Source organism: Mobula birostris, chromosome 12 (assembly GCF_030028105.1).
Source record: "Mobula birostris isolate sMobBir1 chromosome 12, sMobBir1.hap1, whole genome shotgun sequence".
Classification (NCBI taxonomy): Eukaryota; Metazoa; Chordata; class Chondrichthyes; order Myliobatiformes; family Myliobatidae; genus Mobula; species Mobula birostris.
In genome coordinates this window covers 74,012,321-74,034,624 of record NC_092381.1, presented here as the reverse complement: position 1 = coordinate 74,034,624, position 22,304 = coordinate 74,012,321, and the positions used below count along the sequence as shown (strand labels likewise).

Sequence of the window (22,304 nt, the reverse complement as noted above, 5' to 3'; positions counted from 1 at the left end):
TCAGAAGTCATCAAGAAATTTATTAAATTTGATAAATTTATTATCAAAAGACATATACACTGTCTGTCACCATATACAGTGCCAGGATTCATTTGACTCTCTGGGTTGTATCTGAGATATCTTGCATCAGAGGTGCTTTGTTGTAGTGTCTTTAACATTCATAGGTGGTAAAGTTAACTGAATAGAAAGAATACATTTTTAAATTTACTACAAAGGATAGATGGGAGGTGTCTCAAAACTTCAGCTTATATATGAAAGAAGTTGTAATTATTTCAAAAAAATTCTTTATCCAGCATGAGGGAGAAGTAGAAAGCAGCTTCAAGACTTCACCTGAACCATTTTACAGCCAACTAGTTTTATTTAAAATATAGTTTGATACTTTGCTGGTTAGCCTTCTGACTTTTCCTCCATTCCGATAGTAAGTCGGCTGCCTCTGCGCCAAGCATTAACGTAACAAAAAGAAGACTAGTAACCCTGTGCATTCCACAGTTCTGTAGAACAATGCATCAGAGCTCCATGGCACCAAACCACTCAAGAGGTGGCTTCTTTATTTATGGTTTATGTTACAAAGATCAACAGTGTACAACCATCTTGGTTGAGGGGGAGGGGTGTGGAGTTGGAAGTAGGAAAAGGCATTCAACGGAGGTGTATCCACCATCGATCGCAATGCATGATACCCCAGTAAATGTATACATGTCTCTTTAATGGCTTCATTTCTCCTCACAGTCATACTCCAGAAGGCCCTTTCAATTTGTAGTCATTCTTTTTAAGAAGTTCTGTGTCCAGTTATCAAGGTTGAATTTGACTGCTCCCAGCTTTCACTATTTTAACATTGTCCTGCAATCAAGGCTTCAGTAAGAGGAACTCTAGGTTCCATGCATGCACCACGCAGAGACATTCACCATCCTACAAATTGCTGGAGGAACTCAGTGGGTCAGGCTTGGAGTCCCAGGTTTTAAGTCTATTCATTCTTCCAGATTTCTATTAAGTAAGTTCCCAGTATTGACTTGGTAGCTAGCCAGCTTAATAAAGTTGCAAACATCTGCAGAAACCCAAAAAGGTATGTTCAATAATCTGAAGTCAGCTATTGTTGCATCAACAACCCATACTTTTAGAGAGCCATTAGCAAGTCAAAACATCTCAAAATGCTTCACTGTACCAATATCAAAGGAAGTAATCAGGAAGAAGCAAGGTTTATGGAGAATCTTGAAGGAAGAATGAGATGGAGAAAGTAATAAGATGGAGAACTTCAGGGTGAATTTTGACTTTAGGCCCTAAAAACATAAAGAAACTGAAAAAAGGATTTGAAAACTCAGTGGACTTCATGAAGTTAGATGCTTTCTGGTTATTTTCAACTGTTGTGATAGTGGACAGAAATCTGAAACTTTTTCAGAACAGCGTCCCTGCTGCAGCCCACTGGAAAGGGCATGGGCCTAGATTCAGTAGCAAAGTGATGGTACCCGTCTTCGACTGGTATTCGTTCCAGCAATTTCATCTGAAGCCACCAATGTTAATGGGTCACATAAGTGAGAATAGAAAGAAACAGCAAGGAGATTATAGAAGCTTCCAAGGAGAGGGTAAATAGAAATCTATTAGAAATGTTCAAGATCACAGTTAAAGCTGCCAATAAGGACCCAACAATCCCTGTGGTGTGGGCTTCCCTCTTCCTAAGGTTAGTTGCAGTCAGGTATCTGTTTAAGGAATCCCTACATCCAACAACATCAGCCTGGCTGGGTAATCAAAGGCATTGGAAAGTTCTTGCAAAAAAACAATGTTGAAAAGATAAACACAACATAGAGGTAGAAATGAAATAGATATTTCTGAAATAAAAATACAGTTTAACCTATATTTAGAAGTACTTAGATGAGAAAATTATATTCTACCTACATTAAGCCAGATATTTTGCTAAACAATAAAATTATCCAGGTTTACCATTAAAAATTCATGCACACTAGTGGAATAACAGCATTTTTCAAGTTATTATATAGCCAAACTATTTTAGAACAAAAAGAAATCCCTTCAGTTTACATCAGTTGCCAGGATTGGGATGAATTGACTACAAAACAGAACAACCCGTCGGTAAATTCAGCAGTCAGCTTTACACCACAGACCTCTGGAAATCCCAAAGATACTCAGTTTCAGTCATGTACAATATTTAAAGTTCTGGTGGAAGACCATTAACCTGAAATTAAGCTTCTGATTCTCTCTCTACAGATGCTGCCTGACCAGCTGAACATCTCCAGCATTTTCTATTTTTTGTCCTAAAGTACAGATTGCTGCCATTATACAAAGGAGAATCTAAATCCATAGTTGCTGAAAAATTGCTCTATTTCCGTTATCCCATCATCTGAAGAGGAAAAATTACCTGTCTATGAAACAGCATATTAGTCTGAACCGCTGTCTTGGCAAATTTTACTTTAGCGATCAATTTTACCGGATTTTACCAGATCAATTGATAATCCTCTCTCCAGGGGCAAACATACAGATGAAATGTACAATGAACGCAATGAAAGGCTCTGAAATAACACAATATTATGGATTTATTTTTAAATTGATCTTATCCAGAATAAAACAAATTTTGAATTTAATTTCATTCAGTCAGTAAATTTGTTTAGAATTTTCCAGGTGTATCAGATTGTGTGATACAACTGTCGTACACTTGCTTAATGTTCCATCAATTTTATCTGACGCCACCATTGTTAATGGGTCACATAAAGGAGAATAGAAAGAAACATTCAATTGAATAGCAAAGAGATGATAGAAACTTCCAAGGAAAGGGTTAAATGGAAATCTATTAGAGATGTTCAAAATTATAGTTAAACTGCTATAATCTAGCATCCAGCTGATCAGAAATCCAGTTGGCCCAGCAACTGGCTCAATCATTAGTTGGACTGTGAGGACATGTGGACTCAGGGCTGGGGTCCAGACTTTGGGTCAGTTATGCTCTAGAGCAGGAGCATCAGGGGTCAGTAAGGTGGAGCTGGGGTCTGGAGTCCTTTAGTATTTCCTGTTCCCTTTATTCTCATCTGCTTCCATAGAAATTTTACTGCAACAGAGTGAAATAAAATTGTGTTTGGTTATTGATAGGAGTATCATCAATAGATCAGCAAATCTGATAGTCCGGCATGACAGATAGTGCCAGATGATCAGATGTGTCCTGTGGGAATGGGAAATAGTTTCCAATGGTAGCAGCTCAAATTAAGCTTATTATCAAAGTACATACATGTCACCATAACCCACTTGAGATATATTTTCTTGCAGACATTCACAGTAGGTACAAAGAAACACAATAAAATAAATGAAACACCGCACGCAACAAAGACGGACTTACAATCAAAGTGCAAAGAATTTAAGCTAATCGATAAAAGAAATTTTAGGACCTCGGGAGATATACTTTTAACGAAATTTCATGATTTTAGTTAGATGTGTGGAAGCAATTGGAAGAGGTAGGGCTGATAGATAAAGCTCTTTGAAAGAGCAGACACGGGCATCAAGAGTCTAATGGCTTCCCTCCGCGCTGCTCGATTCAAAGACTTAAGAATGAACGGGACAGATAAATGTGCCCGTATTTAGAAATAACAAACCGAAGCCATGGCATCTGTACTGCCTTCTGATAAGAGCCACTTCCCTTAGCTCTCGTTTCCCGCACAAATCCCACTATCCCTGGATTTCCTTAATATCCAAAGATCTATAGAGCTCGCTGACAATTTAGCCACAGTCAATCGCAAATCCAAAGAATAATTTTTACTCTGAAAGACATAGCATCAAATGGTCAATTTGATGTATAAAAAATTGTGTCTTTTTTTTCTTTATTAGCATCTCCAACAAGCATTTTGGGACGTTTACTCCAGCGAAAATACGGCATAACTTTGGAAGGTTTCACTACTGTAATTCGATTATATTCCCAGTATGACCGCGGTGATATGTAAAAGAAATCTACTCCCAATGTAACCGAATAGATGAATGTCTTGAACTAAATGTTTTAAAGACATTTCAAATCGACGGGCATGATGTCACTCTTAACTTTAAAATCATTCTTAATGGAAAAAAATGATAAAATAAAAAAGAGGCGATGAATAATCTCACCAGGACCCGCCTCTTTTACTTTGGCACCAATCCACACTGTCTCCTCCACACCAATGGACTTCATGAAGTTTGTTGTTTTCTGGTTATCGTCAACTGTCGCGATAGTGGCCAGAAATCCAAACCTTTGTCGGCACAATTTCTCTGCTGCAGCCCACTGGTGTTCCTTTGGGACATAAGTATAATAGTAACCCCGGTAGAGGAAACACGGGCCGTCCAGCGTCGGCAGCTGCGAGTCTGGGGAGGCTGAGGAAAGGAGGACACTTTGTAACGACTAATATCTGCACTTAAGTTCAAATGCTTGGTGACGCTGTTGGATCTACTCACCTGCCAGCAGGCCAGGGACACAGAAGAACTGCGGGCAAAAAAAAAACACTAATTGTCATATAAACAAGAAGCTTGATCACTGACCAAAAAACATGTAATAAAGTAAAATAAATCGTTCTCATTTACCAGAATAGCCGAACATGGAAAGACCGTTCCCACGTGCATATCCTGTTTGGAAAAAAGTTTTAAAAAATGTAAAAACAAGAGTTTCCCCGAGATTAACTGGGGAAAAATGCGCAAAACGGGACGCGCGGTGTTTAAAACGTCAAATGGTATCCCTGGTGTCCCATACTTTTGGCAACAATGAACAGGCAATTGATTTCTCATTTGTCCTGACTGTCATTCCCGACTCTGCGGGAGATCGCAGCAAATTTCCACTAAAATAACTTACACATTTCCTCAGTCTAGCTTTAAGTGGGCACACTAAGTGTTTAGTTTCTTATTACTCATTCAAATGTAAAATTTTCCATTCCCTTATTAATGTTTCTTTGCAACATTAAAAATTGTTCAAAATTGGGAATTTATCAATATTATTACTTGTGAACTTGCCTTCTTCATCGGTCATACACCCAGCCCTGAAATGAATTACTTTGCATTTTATCGAAGGGTGCATTGAAAACTGCGTTATTGGGCTTTCCGAAGTTGCTAAGAATCAAAGGGGCGCGGCGAAGTGCTCTGGTGCTGCCCCATCTCCTACCGGGTTCTTAGTCAATGCCGAGCAGGAAGCCAGACGGAATCCCAAGCCATCGGTCATTTCCCTCGCAGACCTTGTGTCCAAGAGAAGCCAAGTCATCCACTGTCGCCGTACCCCATCCGTACGTTGTCGCCCACACCTCGCTTCCGTCCTAATCTACCTCCTTTTCACTTCCACGAGTTCTAATATTCCTTTCGCTAACGTTTCCTTTAATTTTGGTACTCTACAAATGTGAGCCTGTTGAAAAATCCCGCATCCTTCTTTTCAGGAGCAGGTCCAAATCTGACTACGACTTGATTCCAAGACTACCTATTGCCATAAATTGCGAATACTGAACAATATTTCACCGGGAAGGAAAGTGCGCAGCAACCTATCAGCGGAGCTCTGCCACCGACTGACACCTCAATTAACCTATCAAGGGTGGTAATGTTTCGGTACTGGGAAAAATTACAACGGGGAGTGAAACGGGTATCCGTTAAGTTTATGGGACCAAAGTTAAAAGGTGCCGCGTCGAAGCAAATCACCTTCGGACCTGAAGGAAAAAAAGCTGTTGCTTTGATGAATGAGCCTAATAAAACACGTGTTGGTCATCTTTCGTTTCCAGAAGTAGACCGGGTTTCTAGTATCACAACCGAATGAAACGCTTATTCAAAGAGATTGCGATGGACAGTATGACCAGCGGCCATCCTAGAGAAAGGAAAACAGGGTTAACATGTAAATTTGTGGTTTTTGCTGTTATTTTAAATCACAGCTAGGCGATAGAGTTTAAGTTGCGAGGTTTTTAAGGGACAACAAGAGAAAAGGTGAATATTCGAACCACAATGGAAATCGGGAAAGTTTAAATGACCAAAAGGACTGGGACGAGTGAAGAAATAGGAGCGTTTTGAGGAGCTACAAACGGGTGCAGCAGAACAGCCTCGCTGACAGCTGCAGTAGTGGCTAAGCATGTACAATCTACAACGAAGACAACACTGTAGAAATCGGAGAAAGAAAAATAAACATGAAGAAATAAATGGTGATGATGTGAAGTTTGAACGAGATAAAAAGAAACGAACAGAGGAGTCGCGTGGAAGAGTGGCTTGAAGGGAGTGGGTAATGGATGATTAAAAGTGAATCGGGGCGTTATGGAGGATACTCCATAGGTCGACATTAAATGGCACCTCCATTTATCTTCCTACAGAGGCTGCCGGATTCACCAAATATTTCCAGCATTTTCGGCCCTTGTTTTAGATTTTTTTTATTGTCGTGGAAGATTACTTTATAGGTTTGATAGAGAGGTGAGCATAATTGCATGTGGAATCACACTAAGAATGCTGGGGATGACTGAGGATGATTTCACTGCGATATTGGGAAGCAAGAAAATCATTCCTGATTTATGGGAAGAGATGAGAGTGACAGGTAGCGGACCCTGTAGGATAAAATTCTCAACTGCGGTCCGAAGGACTAATAGGTAACAGAATGCACCATGTGACTAAATGAGATGAAGGCAAGTGAAAGGATTAGAGTTCTGAAGAGAAGCAGATTAACAAGTGGCCGTCTTTAGGCTTTCACTTGGTAGTCTTCACTCGATAATTGTTGACAACAAACTTCCGGTAGAGTTACGGAGAAGTCAAAGAAAATAATGCAAGATTCTGTGAAATTGTGTTCACAGTGAGGACAAGAAATAAATGATGGTCAACTATTCTTAAAAGTGAGAGATGGGATCCCTGTTGAACCCGAGCAAAGAATTTATCCCACGTGTAGGCAGGCGTAGATACACTCGCAAGTTGCCATAGCAACAGCTTTTATGTGGAGAACTTGACGAGAATCAAAGGAGACGTTGTTCAAAGCAAGAACTAATTCACTAAGGTAAAGGAGGACAACGGTGATCGTTTTGAATTTATTGAGTTTCTGTTCAAGAAAGAATTAGACTGCCTGGCTTTCCTGATTGTAGAGTAATACTGGAGGCCAAGAGAAAAAGGAGACAATTAGAAACTGTACCAAAGAGCATTGGGTATATTAGCTGGTATAAGCTGAATCAAAGGAAGAGAGGGTTTAAAACAGAAGGAAGAAATAAATTCTATGAACAAGAATAGGCTTTGGTTGCGACGACGAGATCACTTGTCACCTCAGGAAGAGGGATGGTAGTAGCCAAGTGAGTTTGAGAAGATTGAGAATAGGTCTGTCTATATTGGATAGATTGAGTCTATATGAACTCAAAATAAGAAAGGTACAATCACTCTGATGGGATTATACCACACAACCCCCTCCCTCCAATAGATATCAGGACATTGAGGAATACATTGTCATGGTCCACTCCATGAAGTCTGCATTCCAGTTCACAGTCCAGTCCATTGATCCTTTTTCTGGGTTTTCCAGTTTTCTCCCTTGTTCTGTTAGGTGCCTTAATTGAGGCACCTGATTCTCATTTTGGTCTGGCACATAAATACCTCTGCAAACGAGGTACTGTTTGCTGGACTATTCCCTTCTGCCTGAAAACTTGTCAGTATTCCTGTCAAATTCAACTTCTGGAGTGAGACTGGAGCCTTGTCTTGCCATGCCAAGATAAGGAACTATCTATCGTTGAGTTTGGAACTGTATCTTTGTGCCCTTGTGTTTAGTGTCTGTGTCTAAGATGAGTCCTGGCCCTATGTCCTGTTCCCAAAGAGGGTTCCTGGCTCTGTGTTCCATGTTCCTGTGTTTCAAGTCCAAGGCTCTGTATTCCTGTGCTCAAACCTAAGGCTCTGTTCTCCTGTGTTCCAAGAACAAGTCCATGTGCTGTGTTCCATCCCTGGCGAAGTCTGAGCTTTGTGTCCTCATCCAGTTCTGGTGCCTTGCCCAGCCTGGTGTTGGAGATTCCTTGTCCTGTGCTGGATTGCCCCATCTGAATCCTTGGCAGTCATCCTGTCCCTGTGCTCTGAGGAGGGGGTCCTGTATCTGCATCCAAGAGCCTAACCAAGCTGAGTCCAAGAGCCATGTCCTGTGCTGGAGATTCCTTGCCCAGCCCAGGAGTACCTCACCCAGCCTGGTGCTGGGGTTCCCTCGTCCTGTCCAAACCATGTCCAAGAACCTTGTCCTGTCCAAGCCAAGGCCTTGTGTTCTTGTTCTGTCCATGTGCCTCGTCCTGTGCAGGAATTCCATGTCCAGTCCTGTAGCCACATCCTGTACTTGCCAGGATCCTAGTGCCGAGTCCTAGCCTCAACCTGGTTTCTGGTTCCAAGTCAAGACCCAGATTCCAAGTCCCAACCAAGACCCAGGTTCCAGGTCCTTGTCCAAACTCTGGTTCTGGAGTTCCAAGTTCCTAGTCCAGGCTCCTTGTTCCTCGTTCCATGTCTGGGTTCTGTGCTTCTGGCCCATGTCCTAGCCCAGGCCCTGAATCCTAGTCTCGTCCAGGGCCTGTGTCAATGTCCAGTGTTGTTTCTTCCTGACTCCCCCTGCTTTCTTGCCAAACCTAGTCCTGTTCCTAGAACTGTAGTGTCTCTGTCTTGCATTTGGGTCTGCCATCAATGCCCCCTGTGTAACACACATGTAGGAAGATTAGAAAAAGGTATAAAAACAACAGGGATGTTGTAATGGGCAACTTCAGATTCCCCAATATATATTGAGACCTCCTTAGAAGACTTGGACAGGGCAAAATTTATTAGGTGAAGCCAGGAGAGTTTCTTAAATCAAGAGGTAGATAGACAAACGTGAGAAGGACCATACTGGGCCTGGTATTGGGTAATGGGCCTGGCCAGGTGACTGATCTTTCAGTGGGGGAACAGTTAAGGGATAGTGATCACAACTCCTTAAAATATAAAAAAAACTTTTAAGATAGCCATAAATAACAATAAGTATTGATTTTGTGGGAGAATGTTAAACAGCAGCAGGGCAAATTGCAAGAATATTAAGCAGGATCTAGGGAGAGCTCAGTGGAAGCAGGTGTTTTTGGGCAAGTCCACATCTGACATGTGGAGGGTGTTTAAAGACCCACTGCACAGAGCACAGGAGAGGTGTGGTTGAGTAAGAGAGAAGGACATGAATGTCAATGTAAGGAAACTTAGATGTTGAAAGAGGCGGTGAATTTAGTTAAGGATGAAAAAGAAATATATAAGGTTTAGGAAACTAAAATCAAACAGAGACCTTGAGGATTATAAAGAAGCCAGAAATGGGCTCACAAAGGGAAGTAGGAGAACAGGAAGAGCCATGAAAAGTCCTTGGCAAGTAGGATTAAAGAGAATACCAATATATTCTATACAGATTTTAAGAACAAGAGAATAACTGGGGAGCAAGTAGGACTACTCAAAGATAAAGGATGGAATGTGTTTGGAGGTGGAGGATATGGGAGAGTCCTAAATGAGTACTTGGCATCAGTAATTACCAAGTAGAAGGACATGGAGGATTGGGAGATCAGTACAGAGTGTGCTAATTTGCTAGGACATTTCGAGATAAAGGAGGAGGTAATGTCTCTTAAATAATATTAAGATGGAGAACATTAAGATAAATAAGTCTCCAGTGCCTGATGGGTATACCCCAAGTTACTAAGAGAGATAAGAGATGAGATTGCTGGGACCTAGACTGTGGGTGGCATGGTAGCATAGCCATGAACGTAAAGCTGTAACAGCGTCAGTGACCCATGTTTAATTCCCGTCACTGCCTGTAAGGAGTTAGTACATTCTCCCCGTTGCTCCAGTTCCCTCCCACATTCAAACTTGAATTGACTTTATCTTTTATATCCTTCACATACATGAGTAAAAATCTTTACATTACCTCTCCAACTAAATGTGCAATTTATTGTAATTTGTAGTAAATAGTATGTACAACAGGACAGTCAATATAGCATAGGAATACAATTGTATCATCGTGAATTAATCAGTCTGATGGCCTGTTGGTCCTGGCTTTTATGCTGTGGTACCATTTCCCGGATGGTAGCAGCTGGAACAGTTTGTGGTTGGGGTGACTCAGGTCCCCAATGATCCTTCAGGCCCTTTTTACACAACTGTCTCTGTAAATGTCCTGAATAGTGGGAAGTTCACATCTGCACCACTCTCTGCGGAGTCCTGCGATTGAGGGAGAGGCGTACAGGTTTGCAGGTTAATTGGTCACGTGGATGTAAATGGGTGGCATGTGCTCATTGGGTCAGCAGGGCCCGTTTCCGTGCTGTATCTCTAAATAAATAAATACATAAAGTATCTTTGTGTCCTCTTTAGTCACTGATGAGGTCCTGGAGTCCTGATGAATGGCAAATGTTGTTCCATTATTCAAGTAGGGAATTGGGAAGAACCCTGGAAAACATAGACCAGCAAGTTTCACATACGTTGGAGGGAAGGTGCTGGAGAGGATTCTTACGGATAGGATTTATGAGCATTTGGAAAATAATGGACTACTTAGGTAGGTCAGCATGGTTTTGTGTGGGGCAATTCATGTCTTACTAAATTGATAGTTTTTTTGAGGAAGTGTGACAGCTGTGGAATCAGAATTAGCTTTATTGTCATTGACATATGTCATTGAATTTCTTTCACGGCAACAGCACAGGACAAGACAGAAACATTGTTTTAAGCTACAAAAATAGGTAAACAGCAGCAGAGACAAATAACAAGATACAGTAGTGCTTAAAGACCACTCAGAAATCTGATGACTGAGGGCAAGAAGCTGTTCTTAAAACATTGAGTGTGGGCGTTTAGGCTCCTGTACCTCCTCCCTGATGGTAATAATGCACAGAGAGCATGTCCTGGATAGTGAGGGACTTTAATGATGGATGTCACCTTCTAGAAACATTGTTCCTTGAAGATATCCCTGATGGCTAGGAGGGTAGTGTCCATGGTGGAACTGTCTACATGGATTTTAGTAAGGTATTTGACAAGGTTCCTCATGGGAGCCTCATTCAAAAGATTAAGATGCATGATTAGAATCCAAGATAAATTGCCCATTTGGATTCTGAACTGGTTTGCCCATAGAAAACAGAAGGTAGCGGTCAATGAGACTTACTATGGCTGAAGGTCTGTGACTAGTGATGTTCCACAGAGGTTGTAGTAGAACTTCTGTTTATGATATATATGTGACTTGCATGAAAATGTAGTTAGGTAGATTGTAAATTTGCAGATAATATGAAAATTGGTGGTATTCTGGATAGTGTAGAAGACTGGCAGAGGACACAGTAGGACAAAGATAGGTTGCAAATATGGTGGAGAAATGGCAGATGGAGTTTAACCCAACCAGATATGAAGTTTTGCACTTTAAGAAATCAAATATAAAGGAACAGTACACTGTTAATGGCAGTGTTGATGTGCGGAAATTTTCAAGTCCAAGATTTTGCTCCCTGAAAGTGATTCAACAGGTTGATAGGATTAAGAAGGCATATGGCATGCTTGTCTTTATTTGTCAATGAATTGAGTTCAAGAGTTCAGAAGTTGTGTTGCAAATTTAATAAAACCCTTGGGTAGGCCACATCTGAAAAATTATATTTAATTCTGGTTACTCCATTATAGGAAGGATGTTGAGGCTTTGGAGAAGGTGCAGAAGAGGTTTACCAGGATGCTGCATAAATTAGAGGGAACGTGCTATAAGAGATTGGACAAATTTGGCTTGTTTTCTCTGGAGTGGGGGAGGCTTGAGTGAGATCTGATAGAGGTTTGTAAGATTATGAGATAAGTAGATAATGTAGACAAAGCATCTTTTCCCAGGGTTGAAATGTCTAAAACTAGAGGGAATGCATTTAAAGTGAGAGTGGTTAAGTTCAAAGGAAATGTGCAGGGCAAGCTTTTTCTTTACAGAGTGCTGTGAGTGCCTGGAATGCACTGTGGATTGGTAGTAGAGGCTCTTTACAACTCATGTTCTCAGTATCATCTTTATTTGTAGTTTGTCTTTCATTTGCAAAGTGGTATTTTGTAGTTTTTGTCTGTATGTATAACTTTTCATAAAATTCTGTTGGATTTCTTTTTTCCCTGTATGTCCCTACAAGAAAATAAATCTCAAGGTAATATATGCTGACATATACATACTTTGATCATAAATTTACCTTGAATTTTGAAATATGATGTTCAAAAGGCTCTGAAATAAGCACATGAATGTGCTGGAAAAGCAAAGGATATGGGGATATGTAGACAGGGCATTTTATTTCTTGGTCGTTGTAAATTGTCTGGTGATCAAGTTCATGGATCGAAGGGCCAGAAGATCCCACTGTGTGTCATATCACTAAGATAAATAATTTATTTAGTTCAGCACAGCAATGTGCACTACTCCTGTGCAGTGCTGTTCTATGTTTTAGGTAATTTTCTAGCCAAGCTCTTCAATAGAGAGGCCAGTGATGTCCAGAAAACAACAATGTAATATTCAGTGATGGGTCACAGTCTAGGGAAAGGACATGGTTGATGTTTATCATGATCAAGGTCCACTTGGCATTCAACAGTGCATTTATTGGCAGCAGATGCATTAACAATGTCAGATTGGCCCATTAATTGTCTTCTCATTATATTCATTATTTTAAATACTTCCTGCTTGGGATGATTTAGAACACAAGTTGTGGGCGATCATAAGTGCTACACTGTAGATAAGGGAAATCACTTTGTTGAGCACCTTCACTCCATCTGCCAAAACAGCCATGTTTTCCCAGCTTACAACCATTTTAATTCCACTTCCATTCCCACAATGGCATGTCTGTCCACAAACTCCTCTCTTCCCAAATTGAAGCTAACTCCAGATTAGAGGAACAGCACGTCATATTCTGTCTTGGAAGTCTCCACCCAATGACAGCATCTGTATTGATTTCACTGACTTCTGATGACCATTCTCCCTGTTCCCAACATCCCATTTGTTTTCCCTTATCCCAAAGCCCCCAATCGCCCCTCTCATTTGCTTCTCCTGCTCACTTGATCTGCCTCTCACTCAGATTCTTCCCTCTAGTTCCCTACCTCCTTTGCTTTATTCCACAGCTCACTGTCCTGTCCTATCAGATTCCACCTTCTTCAGCTCTTTTCCCCTCTTTCTTCAATCACTCCCATCTTATTCCCACTCCCAACCCCCAGCTGCCTGTCCTCACCTGGGCTCACTAATCACTTGGCAGCTCGTATTCCTCCACACCCCCCCCCCACCCTTTTACTCCGAGCCCTGCCCATTTTCTATACAGTCTGGATATAGGGTGAGAGGGAGAGACTTTTTCTTGCTCTGGAGAAAGATCACCAACTTTCAAGGTCTCAAAGCTGCCTTAAAGACAGTATTGTTGCAGTCAAAACTTCACAAACAACATGACAGCATCAGTGACTGGAAATTACCCAATGGCTAATGATGAGAGGCATTGACCGTGTTGATAGTCAGAGGCTTTTTCCTAGGGCTGAAATGGCCAACATGAGATGGCACAGTTTTAAGGTGGTTGAAAGTAGATACAGAGGAGATGTCAGGGGTAAGTTGTTTTTGTTTTTAAAAAATACGCAGAGTGGTGAGTACATGGATTGGGCTGCCAGCAATGGTGGTGGAGGTGGATACAATAGGGTCTTTTAAGAGACTCTTGGATAGGTACATGGAGTTTAGAAAAACAGGGCTATTGGTAACCCTCGATAATTTCTAAATTAAGTACATGTTTGGCACAGCATTGTGGGCCGAAGGGCCTGTATTGTGCTGTAGGTTTTCTATATTTCTATGATTCAATGGAAAAGAAAATTAGCTACACAGAAACCTGAAGGCCATTAAAACGGAAAGTCTATGACTTCAAGAACAGATGGCTTGTGGAAGAAAATTAAGATATCCAGCAACTCACTGTTAATAACCTATAGACAAGATATTCAATTACCCATCCTGCTGAAACCAAAGAATGACAAAAAGGTATAACATATTGATGCCTGCTAGAAGGAACACTTGAAAGAAGAGCTGTGACATTATACCAGAAAAGTGTCTTCCATTCTATAGCAAAATATCCAAAAGTTTATTTTATTGTCAAAGTATGTATGCAGAATACAACTGAGATTTGACTTTTCCAGATAGCAACAAAATACAGAAAACCATAGAAATAATTGGCAGGAAGACATCAATTCCCCCCTGCACAAAAAGAAAAAGAAAACAAAAACAAAAACTTGCAAACCCCAACCCTCCCCACCCCTCCCTTACACAAAAACTAACAGATCACCCAAATTCCCAGCCTGCCAATCGGTAAAAAGAATGGTCAAGAACACAAAAAAATCATGTAGAACTAAAAGTACTAAAAGATCCAGTCCAGCCTCAATCTCCTGACTGATGAAGTCAGGAAGTTCACATGCCAACAGTTAACAAGAAGTTCTTGTGAGCCAGTGATATTTCCTCTGAAGTTATAAAACTTGGCAGAGAGGAACTTCAGTCACAAATTCACCTCATCTTCCATGTCTGGGAAACAAAGGGCATGAGATTTATTGTTAGTTATCACAACCATCTAATTAGCCTTGTACTGGAAACATCTGTCCATGGTAAATACAGCATGGATCCTCAAAATTCATCTGGCCCACTGGCCAAAGAACTAGCCCCTGGAATCATTGTGTGAATTCTATAGGCAGAATGGACATGATCCTCACCTGACATCAGTGAAAATGTAGAGAGCAGAATCGACAGCTATATCTTTTCTGACCCCTTAAAAACACTGACTCCATCATCTGAGAGATTCCCTGCAGAAATTCTTTTTCATTTTTTGTCTTTGAAATTATGGCGAACTAGCATTGATCACAACCGAGATCTATTCTGATCTGTTTCTGAAATTCAGGGAGTAAAGAAGGAGGGGAATAACTACAGGGACTAATCTGTCAGATCAATGCAAAAATAATCACAGCAAATGGTGGGCCAAAGTATAGACAGATCAGATTTTGAGAGGGAGAAGTTAAACTTAGTGGAGTAAGGGGAATTACAGAGACATGAGAGAGAAGCTGGGAAAAGTTGAAGGGGACACTAGGGATGATGTCAGAAAAGCAATAGCTGGAGCTCAGGGAGAAATTTGGAAGGTGCGAGATAAATATATACCAAACATGTAGACATTTTCTAAAGGAAGGTTGAGGCAACCGTGAGTGACAGGTGAAGTCAAAGATAGCATAAAATCAAGAGAGGGCATATAATAGAGTAAAAAGTAGTGAAAGCTTTTAAAAATCAACAGAAAGCAACTAAAAAAGCCCCAAGGAGAGAAAAGATGATACATGGAAATAAGCTAGCCAATACTATAAAAGAGGATACCAGAAGTTTTTTCAGACGTATAAGGAGTGAAAGAGAGGCGAGAGTGGATATTAGACCACTGAAAAGGTAGTAATGGGGGCCAAAGAATGGCGTACAAACTTTTGCATTTTGTATTTTGCATCAGTCTTCATTGTGGAAGACACTAGCGGTACGCCAGAAATGTGAGAGTGACAGAGGGCAGAAGTGAGTGCCATTGCTATTAGTAAGGAGAAGTTGCTTGGGAAGCTGAAAGGTCAGAAAGTAGATAAGTCACCTAGACATGGACTACACACTAAGGTTCTGAAAGAGACAGCTGAAGAGATTGTGCAGGCATTAGTAACAATCTTTCAAGAATCATGAGATTCTGGAATGGGTCTGGAGGACTGGAAAATTGCAAATGTCACTCCACTCTTTAAGAATTGGTGGGGAGGCAGAAGAAAGGAAACTATAGGCCAGTTAGCTTAAACTTCAGTGGTTGGGAAATTGTTGGAGTCCATTATTAAGGATGAGGTTTCAGGGTACATGGAGACAATAGACAATAGGTGCAGGAGTCGGCCATTCAGCCCTTCGAGCCAGCACCACCATTCACTGTGCTCATGGCTGATCATCCACAATCAGTACCCTGTTCCTGCCTTCTCCCATATCCCTTGACTCCGCTATCTTTAAGAGCTCTATCTAACTCTTTCTTGAAAGAATCCATAGAATTGGCCTCCACTGACTTCTGAGGCAGAGCATTCCACAGAATCACAACCCTCTGTGTGGAAAAAGTTTTTCCTCAACTCCGTTCTGAATGGTCTACCCCTTATTCTTAAACTGTGGCCTCTGGTTCTGAACTCCCTCAACATCGGGAACATGTTTCCTGTCTCTAGCGTGTCCAATCCCTTAATAATCTTGTGTTTCAATCCCCTCTCATCCTTCTAAATTCCAGTGTATACAAGCCCAGTCGCTCCAGTCTTTCAACATATGACATTCCCACCAGACACATGATAAAATAGGCCAAAGTCAGCATGGTTTCCTCAAGAGAAAACCTTTGAAGAAATAACAATCAGGACAGATGAAGGAAAGCGGATGTTGTATACTTGGGTTTTCAGAAGGCCTTTAACAAGGTGCCGCACATATGGCTGCTTAAAAAGACAAGAGCCCATGGTTTTGCAGGAGAGATACTAGCATGGAAACAAGATTGGCTGACTAGTAGGAGGCAAAGAGTGGGAATCAAGGGGGCCTTTACTGGTTGGATGTCAGTGACTAGTGGTGTTTCGCAAAGGTTGGTGTTGGGAATGCTCCTTTTCATGTTATGTCAATGATTTGGATGAGGAAATTGATGGCTTATTGACCAAATTTTCAGACAATATGAAGATAGGTGGATGGGCAGGTAGCATTGAGGAAGCAGGGAGTCAGATTGGGAGAATGGCCAAAAAGATGGAAGTGAAATATAGTGCAGGGAAGTGTATTGTCAAGCACTTAGTAGAAGGAATAAAGGCATAGACTATTTTCTAAATGGGGAGAAAATTTAAAAAGTCGGAGGTGCAAAGGGACTTGGGAGTTCTTGTGCAAGATTTCCTAAAGGTTAACTTGCAGTTTGAGTTGGTGGTAGGGAAGGCAAATGCAATGTTAACATTCATTTCAAGAGGGCTAGAATATAAAAGCAAGAATATAATGGTGAGGCTTCATAAGGCATTGATCAGACTGTACTTGGGGTATTGTGAGCAGTTTTTAAGCCTCTTATCTAAGAAAAGATGTGCTGGCATTGGAGATCGTCCAGAGGAAGAGTATGAAGAGTGTTTGATGGCTCTGAGCCTATACTCGCTGGAGTTTAGAAACATGAGGAGAGACCTCATTGAAACCCATCTAATATTGAAAGGCCTAGATAGAGTAGATGTGGAAAGGATGTTTCCTGTTGTGGGGGAGTCTGGAACCAGAGGGCACAGCCTCAGAATAGAGGAACTTCCATTTCGTACAAAGATGAGGATGAATTTCAGAGGGTAGTGAATCTGTGGAATTCGTTACCACAAACAGATGTGGAGGCCAATTCATTGGGTACACTTAAAGTGGAGGTTGACAGGTCCTTAATTGGTCAAGGTATCAAAGATTACAGGGAGAAGGCAGGAGAATGGGGTTGAGAGGGATAATAAATCAGTCATGATGAAAAGGCCGAGCAGACTCGATGGGGTGAATACCCTAATTCAGCTCCTAACCTTATGGAAAGTCCTGTTTATGTAACTTCAAGTGAAATAAATGAGTGACATTCTATGAGACAGATAAAATATTAATCTACCACCTGCAGTACTACAGATAAAACATTAACCTACCATTGTCATAAAGTTTCCAACACAGCTTCGAAATTGATAACATTTACTTAATTAAAAGATTCTATGGAGTCTCTGCTTTAGAAGTAAGCATTACTTTATTTAAAAACCTGAAAGGTTTTCCCTGCATTTACGTGATCATGAAGAAGCAAGGCACTTTTGACTGCAGATCAGCAAAGTCAACAAGTGTGAGTGGTGGTGCAAATAAATTACATTGTCTTTAATGCTGTAATAACTCTAATACAAGTGCTATTTATCCCTTTGATTTTACAATTTCAAGTCCGTACAGTCAACCTTGATTTTTGAAATACAAGGAATGGCATATCAGTGTAACGATTCAGATTTTTTTATACATTCAGAGAAAATAATCCCTACCAAAACAAACAAAGCAATTTTCTGAGCCAAGCTGAAATTCATCGGCTTTAATTCTAACATACTCTACTCTTCTTGGACGACAAAAAAAAATATTTTAAGTATAACTGCTAGGCCATTCACAAATGAGTAAAGTATGCTGGAAAGATTTATCCAGAAACATTTTAACTATTGTAAGGATCCCCAAGCTGTCAGCTGCATAGTAAAGTACCCTTGAATGATGTAGTTTGACACAGAACACAGTAGCACCCATCCACCAAACTATATTCAAATATTACTAGTTGTTAAATTAACCATTCCAACAACTTATTTGAGAATTTGAAAACAATAGGCACTTTTGAGACCGTCAAAGCCACTACACACATTACCTCTGCAACAATAGAGATACTTTTTCATCCCATTATATTCATCTGAAGTGAAAGATCAATGTGCAAACCCCTTGCACCTCAATTATTACAACTTGTGCTTAAAGAACAAAACAGGAACGTGTAATATGGTCTGAGGAAGATGACTATGTTCATCATTATTTTTAGATATTATTGCATACATACATTTTGTGCTTTTCTCTAAAACAGCAAACTCACTTTCGTGGAAGAATCAGATAATAACCTAACCTACATTATTGAAGTAGCTGAGAAACATTGCAGTATAATTCAGCTCATATAATATGTTCTTTCCTTGTACCATTTATTCTTAGATGGATTCTGTTTATTTTCACTTGGGAGAACCTCTGTAGCCAGTTTTTAACTAGAATTGCAATTTAAATGGTTATCAGCTGGGATCATTAATCTCCAGGCAGTAAAATACAAAACATCTGAAATAGAAGTATGACTTCTCAGGCCTGGATCACAGAAGTTTTTCCTTTCAAAAGCCTTGTGATCGTGTGGCAAATTTAGGGCTAAACCATCAAGGTACTGACCCAGGCAGGGTCTGATGGTGCAACTCTTTGTCTTCAGATCAGAACACAACAGGTTAACACTCTATCTATACTACCAAGGAAAGTACTGAGGGCAGGCTTGGTAGCTGAATACCCAGAAAGATATTAGCCCAGTTCACTTGCTGTTGTTTTTATCAACTTTAAAAAAACATACACAAAAGGAAAATATTATTCAACCATTTTTTTGTGAAATATGGTACCAACCCTTGAGGGAAGAGTGGAAGGAAAATGCATTTTATACAAGGCAAAAGGGTGTATTTTCAGTACCAAAAGTTTACAAAAATTCAATCAGTTCAGTAATAAATAGCAACAATATATATATCTGCTGCATTTCTAATATTAAGAATGTACAGGAGATTCTGTAGATTGTAAACCATAAATGAAGTGCAATGAAACAATCATTTTATTGCTTATGATATTAAAGATTTGATGAAGTTCAGGTTGGCGATCTTTCAAACCCATTGTGCACTTGATTTTTCTGAAGCTGAAGTTGTTCCTTGGAGTGTGTATACAACTTTCTTAACACCTCTACCACACCACCTAGCAGAGTTAACATCTGTGGAAGTCTTGATCTTCCCTTCGTTCTTTTCATTGTTATCAGAGCAACTTGGGTGTCTCTCTTCATCTTGAAGATATTCAATTAAATCAAGGAAAGAGCAGGCAGCCAGCTCTATTTCACTTAGCGCTAACTGAGAATCTTTGTCAGGTTTACTTTCTCTGACAGAGGATGCACTCTTCTCATGGCGTGAGGAAGACCAGAGCCTCCCAAATTTATCAGCCACTTGCTTTACTGATGAACAAACCACGTCTATGAATTTTTTCAGCTGATCATTGGCCACACTGTCACCTGCAAGAGTTCACCAACAATGACATAAAAATTCAATGCTAACAGTGTTAAAATAGAAGAATTTGTATTTTATCTTATGTACTGTTTTCCCACCCCAAACTGAAAAGAAGAACAGGAGTCAAATATCTATGGTATCTAGGCCAGGTAAGTGGAAAAATACGAAGAAAACAGAGTCAAACATACCCAGGTAACTGATATGATAGATTTGAACAAAAATGGTTTAACAAAATAAGAGTAAGTGACTTTGTCTTAACACCAGATTATGAATTCTACTTGATTTAACAGATCTAATTTTATAGGCAAATTAACTTAACTTCAGTTCTTTTTAAGAATCCAAATTCCATGAATAAACTGAAAATTCACATCATCCACCAACACTAAATCATGATAGTCAATGCCTCTTACTTTCTTTCAAGCTTGTCATTTAAAATCATGTACAAAACTTGTTTATTTTTATGCACGTTTTCTGTGACCCAAATATTGTACAGCATGTAAAGAACAACAGGCTAGTTTTAGTCTACATGCATACCATTTGAAAGCATGGTATTATCTATCAACCAAAGGAATTGGAAAAATGAGGCAGAATTTTTAATATAGGTCTCTTGTTATCACTATAGCATGTCCAAGGGAGAATTTAATTCTGACCATTCACAAAACGAAGATCACAGTTCCTGAAACTGAATTTGTTTTGGTCATGAACACAAAAGAAAATGGTAAAACCTGAAGTATCAAAAAAATTAATACTTCAGATTGAAAACTACATAATTTCCACCCGCCCCCACTCATACCCTATACCAGATACTTGTAAAAAAGCCTATGTTTTTGCATTTGCTTTATTTGAATGTGGGTCACCCACAGACATAACTGTAATAAGGCTGGAATAATTGTCTCCATTTCAGTTGTCAGAATATTTTAGAATCAACTGAACACTTTGTCTGTCCCATGATAAAACCATCAAATTTAAATGTGATTCATTGCAATGGATAATGAAAAAACATCCCAGATCATAAAAAAATCTTTCAATTATTGCTGCATTCAAAATAGGTAAAAATATCTGGAATTCATACTCCCCAAGCCTTTGCTTCAGAATTGAGCTTGAATTTGATAAACGTTCTACTCCAGCATTATGTTTACACGTAAGGGAGCCAAGAAGAGAAGAATGCATTTGCAAATTCAAAAAGCTACATGTTAAGCATTGTAATTACAAGGAAAAAATGCAAATAAACTTTGAAACTGAGGATAAATATATGCTTGAAATTCCTAGCAGAACTATACCTTAATATTCTGGATAGATTTCTCTAGAATTAGAATACCCAAGTAAATGTTAAATATCTTACCTCTCAGCACCAAAGTCGTCAGCTGGTATAAACTGTGTGAACTTTCATTAAGCTTCACCATTACAGCAGCAACGGTGAACAGGGTCTTGAGCGAGTCCATACAACAGGTCATGTTTTCTTGGATTTGAGCACCCATCTTCTGCCACAAAATTATTTTGAAATCAAAAATGAAAAGGTATGAGCGTCTAAGACAAAGTCATTAAATTTCCCAATGCCAGTCTAGTATGTACATACACTAAGTATTGCTAGAGATGGTGTGATATAAATGATAGGTGGACTTGATAAAGGATATCTATCAGGATGTCTATCAGCACAGCTTGGTTTCCAATCACAACACTGTTTTAAATCTCTAGGAACAGGACCTTTTGAAACATAAGCTATAAAGTAAATAGAAAACCGGGGTATTGCCATAAAATTAATACAAATTCTTCCTGCATAACCCTATATTGAGTGACCCAAAGATACACTTAAGAATATACAATTTCATTATACTTACAGGCCAAGCATCAATACAAGCCAGCATGAAAAGAAGCAGCCAAAATAAACAGAACAATGAATTTTTAAAGAAGCTCCTTTGAATTAGTCAAAATAGTCTTTCATAACCACTGAAAAATCACATTCTCGTTTGTCTGCTAACCAAATATTTCAGCATGACAGTCTCCTTTGTGGGAATAGGTAACAAAGAGTTGGCCATGCGAGAGAGATACTTCCCAGCTTTTCTCTGCTCATTTCAATAAATCACAAGACATAACAAGTGACCTGTAGACTCCTTTTGTTCAATGAAGGAACCACTTTCTGTTGTATATTCAAACAGGGATGTCTAAAATAAAATATTTTCTGTTTGCAAAACCACATAGATTTTCTGCTGCTCATTCTCCAGTTGCGTCTGAGACTTTCAATCTCAAACGTCCTGGCTGAATAAACATTCAGCTTCCATTTAAACTGAATGTGCTGCGTGTTACCAAAAGTCAAGTTTAACTGGAACATAACAACCAAGCATCAACATGCTTACCGCAGCAACAATAAAATTTGCATCCCCTCAGTAAACCGTCAGTAGATGACAAATTATCGAGTCAATTCACAGAAAGGAAGGAATGAAAGGGACTTTAACAAGCAATTTATTAAACAGCTTCATCACTAACCCTTCTACTAATTCAATGAAACTTGCAGATTTTCTGTTGTCCATACAGGCTTAATCTATGAATTGTTTGTGCTTAATCAGAAAAGAGAATGTGGTGTGAGAGATAACAGAACCTGCCTTTTACAGATAAGATTACCATTG

General features: G+C 39.7%; 2 protein-coding genes across 3 annotated transcripts in view; both read right to left on the bottom strand.

Annotated features, from left to right (window-relative positions):
- Positions 1-5,164, bottom strand: part of LOC140206236 (adhesion G protein-coupled receptor D2) — a 53,645-nt gene extending 48,481 nt beyond the window's left edge. The window contains exons 1-4 of the mRNA XM_072274554.1: positions 5,108-5,164; positions 4,537-4,578; positions 4,411-4,438; positions 4,087-4,329 (exon numbers count right to left, since the gene is read on the bottom strand). Coding sequence (XP_072130655.1) covers positions 4,087-4,329; positions 4,411-4,438; positions 4,537-4,578; positions 5,108-5,164 — 370 coding nt within the window. The remainder of the gene's footprint in view (positions 1-4,086; positions 4,330-4,410; positions 4,439-4,536; positions 4,579-5,107) is intronic.
- Positions 5,165-17,194: 12,030 nt separating this feature from the next.
- Positions 17,195-22,304, bottom strand: part of kif14 (kinesin family member 14) — a 116,153-nt gene continuing 111,043 nt past the window's right edge. Inside the window, exons 29-30 of one of the 2 annotated variants that reach the window (XM_072274142.1) lie at positions 21,023-21,161; positions 17,195-19,685 (exon numbers count right to left, since the gene is read on the bottom strand). In XM_072274142.1, coding sequence (XP_072130243.1) covers positions 19,291-19,685; positions 21,023-21,161 — 534 coding nt within the window. In that variant the 3' untranslated portion in view covers positions 17,195-19,290. The remainder of the gene's footprint in view (positions 19,686-21,022; positions 21,162-22,304) is intronic. The other variant, XM_072274143.1, reaches the window with a different exon arrangement.